This window comes from Manacus candei, unplaced genomic scaffold (genome assembly GCF_025592945.1).
Source record: "Manacus candei isolate 608988 ecotype Guabito, Panama unplaced genomic scaffold, ASM2559294v1 h1tg000153l, whole genome shotgun sequence".
Lineage (NCBI taxonomy): Eukaryota > Metazoa > Chordata > Aves > Passeriformes > Pipridae > Manacus > Manacus candei.
Genome location: NW_026138201.1, coordinates 1345346 through 1351345, shown reverse-complemented (window position 1 = coordinate 1351345; position 6000 = coordinate 1345346). Strand labels below are relative to the sequence as shown.

The window sequence follows — 6000 nt, the reverse complement described above, 5'->3', positions numbered from 1 at the left end:
TCAAGTTTAATGCATCATAAAGAAGTAAAACTACATTGGCATATTTAAGACAAACACTTTTTTTTCCTATGCACACTATCCACTGGACAGTCCCCTTTTCAAAATAACTACTTTTAACAGTCCAAGACAGTTCTTCAGAAATTCTTCACATATTCAACCTTCCACGCTTTTCCTTTTTTTTTTTTTTTTTAAATTCATCTGAGAAGGAAAAAGAAAACTCATTAAACCTGAAAACATTTACATTGCAAGCCACGTCAGAATGCATAATTGGCGTACAATAACCAATGTATAACAATTGTGTCTTTTTTTTTTACTTAGTTCACTTTGTTCATCAATAAAAGAATATAAAAATCTTGTTCAACCGAGTGTTGTGTATTAAAATAGATTTGTATAGTACTGCACAGTTTCTCCCGGAGTTGTGAAAATGGTTGAAGGGACCACGTGCTGCCTGGTGATGGGCGACGGAAAAAGCCAGTCCCTCGCGTGGTTTTTTTTTATTTTTTTTTAAATTAAAAACAGCGACAACAAACAAAAGAAAAAAAAAAAAAGAAGGTATTCGGCACCGTGTGATATGTTGATGTGAGAGACCAGCCTCGGGTCGTGCTCTGGTGGCTTTCCTTAAGTACCTGTTGTGCTGATTGACGGAGAGCTCAGAGAGGGCAGGGACGGGGCACCCGGGGGTGCTCTGGGAAACCCGGGGTGCCCATCACTCCCTTCCCAGGCAGCCACAGGAAGGGGGGCCGTGGCCTGGGGGGCCAGGAGGGCCCTTGCAGAATCAGGAAGACTATCTAGTGAAACCAGCAGGTGCACTGGGGTTTCCTCAGGCTAACGCTAAACGCTCCCCAAATATGCTAAAATCCAACAAAACATTAAAAAAGAATCAAGTTTCCAAAAAAAACCCAAACCCACCCCTTTCAATTTTCCATGCCCTGTCCCTCCCCCAGAACTCTTGATATTATCCAGTTCCAGAAACAACCCCTTGAGGCAGTTTGTTTTTCTTTTCCTGTACCATTTCAGCAGATATTTCTACAAGTAAAAAAAAAAAAAAAAAATTAAAAAAAATCACGCTACGTATTTTTAACAATAAAAATGCAGTACAAAAATGTAAAGTTATCTTTTTGGCATATTATCTGTACTGTCAAGAAACAAAACCCAGAATAATTATTTGCTTTTTTTTTCCTTTAAAAAAAATAAATTAACCAAAAAAAATTAACCAAAAAAAAAAAAAGAAAACCCCAAAATAACCTCTTTAAAAAATGAAACCCAACCTGCCAAAGATATCCACTATCATGGTTTATGCTAAATCTTGCACAAAAACTCCATGAGAAAAATACACTGATAGCAAAATAAGTAAAAAGGACCTGCAAAAAAGTAAGGAGTTTTACAGTCATACTTCTTTAAATACTTCGGAACGCATATACAGAAGCATCAGCATGAAAATACTTCAATATTTTACTAGAAACGCTAACTTCATACAGTTTCTTTATTTAAATATCTGCAATTCTCAACTCTAATAATACTGAAAAAAAGGATCTTTTTGTTTCGAAGGCTCTGTGAGTGTCCACGGCGGCCCCGAACCCACGGGGCCAACTTTGTTCCTCTGAAAACAATCCGTGTCAAGTCCTAAGTAGTTCAGTTCCCGGTTACCTCGGGGATCCCAATTCCCCTCCCACCACAGCTTTCAGCCCCACTACTTCCCCACTACCTCACTAACTCTGTGCATCGACAAGTCCCCCCTCAAAGCAGGACGGAGAGCCTGCCTGCCCCCCACCATCACTGCCTGCCCCCCACCATCCCTCTCCTCGGGCGTAAAGACAGTTTAAGGCCAACAGAACAAAACAAAATCTCGCAAGCACGGAAGGTGCTGGCAGACACAAAGCCCGCAGCAGACCCGCTCCGTGGGGAACCCGCCGCCGCAGCCCCCGGCACACGGGGCTGGCTGGGCTGCAAGGCTCGCCCTCCCCTCCCGCGGCCCGGCGGGAGCTCGGCTCTGCTCCGCTCCTGCAGAAAGTCCCCGCTGCCCGGGCCGCGCCTCAGTTGCTGCCCTGCGAGGGCTGCAGGGCTTTGTGCATGGCAGCGGGGCCAGGGGAGGGCTTCATCCAGGGCACCGACAGCAGGGAGGAGGTGGTGGTGGTCGTCATGGTAACCTGAATCATCTGCTCGCTTTGTATCAGTCTAATGAGGGTTTTGAGACGTTCCAGTGATGACTGAGTCCCTTTCTGCTGGGCCAACAGGCTGGTTTTTAGCTCTAAGCATTTCTGTCAAATGAAGAGAAGGAAAGGCTGAGAGCACATTCAAACTGGTGTCAAACATCTCCACCAAACATCCTTTTGTGCCTCGAGTGCACGTCCTGCTCAAATGAAGTATATTCTCCTTTGGGGATAGCAAACCCCCAGCTTAACAAATGGAGTAATCACCAGTGCTGCACACACTGCAGCAGCTGTCTGAGGGAACAGTATTCTCCCCAGTCCAAATGCATTTAGAGGACATTTCCAAGCTCATCCCGTGGCCAGCCTGGCACAAGCACCTTCTGCACTCACTGCACAGGGGTGGTTGCTATGGGAGTGCAATAGCTGTGCCACTGGAAAGTACCAAAGGCACCAGTGGGGTCTCTCAACCTCACCAAAAGGCACTGAGGGGTCAAACTCACCACGATGCATTTTGTACGTGCCACACGCTCCAGGGAGTGAGTATTGTGAAGATGCACTGATCTCACTAAATGTTAATATTTCTCTCACTACATGTCAATGTTTTTGTGACAGAAAACTTTGCTGTGAGATACAGCTGTTACACCCAGAAAGCCCTTGTCCTGTGGGGTGGCCAAACTGCACCCTGTGACCACCTGGAATGTTTCATACAAACTTCCGTGCAAATTGGCACGAGAGCAGGGGCCAAACAAAGGCATCTTTGCTTCTCCAAGAAGAGATAAGGAGAATCAGCAATTCCCCTTTCCCTCCCCAACCACAGACTGCTGCAGCCAACATCACATTCTTCTGTGAGGGACCAGGTGAGAGACCCAAACCCTGAGCCTGTCTGCTGCATGGAATGGTCCAGTGGCCTCTGCTATCTGAAACCTCCTGTTTTCTCTCTCCCAGTGGGCCCAGGGGTCTGGCAAAACTGGTTACTTGTCTGCAGACTGCTCCTGTCTGGCCGTGGTCCAGACTGCCCAGGGCAGGGATTCTCCAGTCCTGGGGAACTGGGAAATGCTCACTTGAGAGTCAACTTGTTTGGAAAGCAGCTGTGTGGAGCTGCTCCGAGTTGGTTTAGAGAGATGAAATCTCAGGTGAAGGCTAAAGCATGGTCTGATTTTACCAAATAACACCATTGCACCTGTGGTGTCCATGAGAGGGTTCTTTTTTAACGTAAATCTCTGTTAAAATGTCAGAATGAAATTGCTCTGTGCTGAAACACCTTTAAGTGCTTTTCCCTTTCAAGTGGATACCTTTCCAGTAAATTTAATCATTGGCTGATATTACCATTTAAATAAAATAGTGCTGCCCACTGAAAGAACCCCATTCTGCTTAGGTAGAAGTCTTACTGATTTAGACACACACCTGAGAACTGACTGCTTTTCTTTTTCCAAACTCCTCATCCCACTGACCTCTTCTACCTACTTCATACACATGTGTTTCCATTAGTGCTCATGGTGCCTGAACACACTTACAGGGAATATTCCCCACTGCGATGTCTTTTAATAAGTTATTGCTTTTCCTTCCACTCTGTTTTAAATGTGATAAATATTTTAACATGCCCCCTCTGGATAACTGCACTGGTAAAACAAGCACTGACCTGTTACTCCTGCAGCTGCCACTTTGATTTTTCCAGGGTAAGGAAGTGTCAAATATTTATTGAGACTGCCATGCCAACTAAGAGTCAGGTAGCCCCAAATCAGTTCCTTCAGCCATGAAGGATAGGAATTATGGCTTTGAATTCAGCCCTTTTAGCTAGAGAGTGGTCCTCATAGCACAATATTTGTGAGAGACACCTCAAACCAACATTTAGCTTTGAAATTAGTTTGAATGATGAAAATTATTGAACCCATTTCCAGTCATGGAGAGGTGCTACAACATTCAGCTCCTGAGGCAAATAAAGATGGTTATTTCTACTTCACCTCAAGAGTTTTGAGCTAATGGACAAGCAGCTACCCCCGGAGGAGATGCTTGTGGCTAAACTTTTCCCCTGGAGAATGGAAGTGCCTAGAAGTCACAGAGCTATCTATGGCATTACAAGGAAGGCAGCCCCTGCTATCTGAGGGGGGGTTTGAGTGTGTATTTGCCACAGGAACTCAAGTGATTTCTCCTCCTCAGCCTGCCAGAGCAGTTGGTTTTTGTGCCTAAAGGAAATCCACATGTATTTCCTCTGAGAGAAACACAGTCACACTTGAAACTCTGCAGCTTGGGAGCAAAAATCATTTTCTAGCCACAAACCACCAGTTTTTCAGGCACAAATGCTTATAAACATCTCAGCAGGAGACTCTGTGTCCCCAGTCAGGTGTCCTACCTTCACTGCATTGTTGAGAAGTCGATCTTTTTCTTCTAACTGCCTGTGCTCACTCTTCAGCTCACTGCTTCTCTTTAATAACTTTCTCTTCTCTTCTTCTTTGACTGTGGAACAATGAGATTAAGGATGCAGAGGGTAAGGAAAGGACAGACAGCAGGGCTGTGCAGCTGTGCCCATGGCTAGTGCACAGGACAACCCAAAAGCTCCAGTCCATCTTTGAGATTAGTTAAAATTCATCCTTAGACCACGTGTCTCCCAGAAAGAGGCGGATGGTGTTTAAGAACAGGTCAGCCACCTGTAATGGCAGTGCTTTGTGACCCTGCTGGAAAGCACAACTGAAACAGTGCCAAAGCTCCTTAGGATATGATCTTATGCCCCAAACAGCCCATTGTAAGAGAGCAACAGGGAACTGAAAGAGTAATGATCAATGCACAGGTGTCACACAGCAATGAGACTAATGACTGCCATACCCAACAGTACTGAAACAATTGGAAGCTGGTGTTGCTGTAGTGCCTGAGACACTGTGCTACATACCCAATTACATGGCTCTGCTTAGCCTGACTGTGCCTCTCTGCCTCCCACACTATGATTCTGCCTCGAAATCCCATTTTCAGCCCTGTTCTCAGGAAGGCACCACTTTGATGACAGTCTCCCCCAGAGAGTGAAGGTCCTGACAGTTCCATCTCAGCTTCCTTTCAGAGGGAAGATGGCAAGGAGCAGATCAAGGGGAAAGGGAGAGAAAGTGGCTTTCTGTTCCCAGCCCCTTATGGCCCTTTGCTCACTGCCACCATCAGACCTGGCAGCGTTGCAGCACTACTTTAATACTACTGCTGAGAGGGACTCAAATGGCAGGGAATCCCTTGTCAGCATCTGCATTAATCCCTACCTGTTTTATGAGTAACATAGGAGTGAACAATAGCCAGAGTTCCAGTCCATGGCACGTTGTCATCTTTCTTTAACACCTATAAGCCCAGGAAACAGTAAAAATTTAGGACTCCACAAAGACACACGTTAACATTTCTCTTCCTCCAGCCTTGCAGCTCTGCAGGACCAGATCTTGGGTCCTTGTCTCAGAACATGACAGTGATCTCAAAGCTGAACATAAAGAACTCTGAGGCACAGAATCTACACTTTAGTGACACTTGGGTGTTTCAGTAATTGTTTTCTTGCTCGTGCAATCAGCATTATTCACAGCAACTAGACAGACCAGCACTTCTGCCATGACTGTGATCGACAGCTGTGTGTAAGTAACATGATTTAAAGGAAAGGAAGTGTTCTCCTCACAGCTTTCAGACCCACTGGTGAACTCCTGACAATGCCTCCCTCCTCTCCAAGGTTTACAGTCCTTGTCAGGCAATGCTGGTGGTGTTTACAAAAAATTGTAAAGCCAAAGGAATCGAAGGGACATTTTAAAAGGACAATTCTTAGCAGATGTGATTACAGGCAAACTAAGTCTAGGATGATGAAAATACCAGAAATAAATACTTCAAGCTATACTAA

The 6000-nt window shown here is 45.3% G+C and overlaps 1 protein-coding gene across 2 annotated transcripts in view; it reads right to left on the bottom strand.

Moving 5' to 3' along the window:
- Positions 1–1805: 1805 nt before the first annotated feature.
- Positions 1806–6000, bottom strand: part of PHF21B (PHD finger protein 21B) — a 145397-nt gene continuing 141202 nt past the window's right edge. For both annotated transcript variants that reach the window (XM_051772411.1, XM_051772410.1), the window contains 3 exons: positions 5387–5462; positions 4501–4604; positions 1806–2258 (listed from right to left, as the gene is read on the bottom strand). In XM_051772411.1, the coding sequence (XP_051628371.1) occupies positions 2034–2258; positions 4501–4604; positions 5387–5462 (405 nt within the window). In that variant the 3' untranslated portion in view covers positions 1806–2033. The remainder of the gene's footprint in view (positions 2259–4500; positions 4605–5386; positions 5463–6000) is intronic.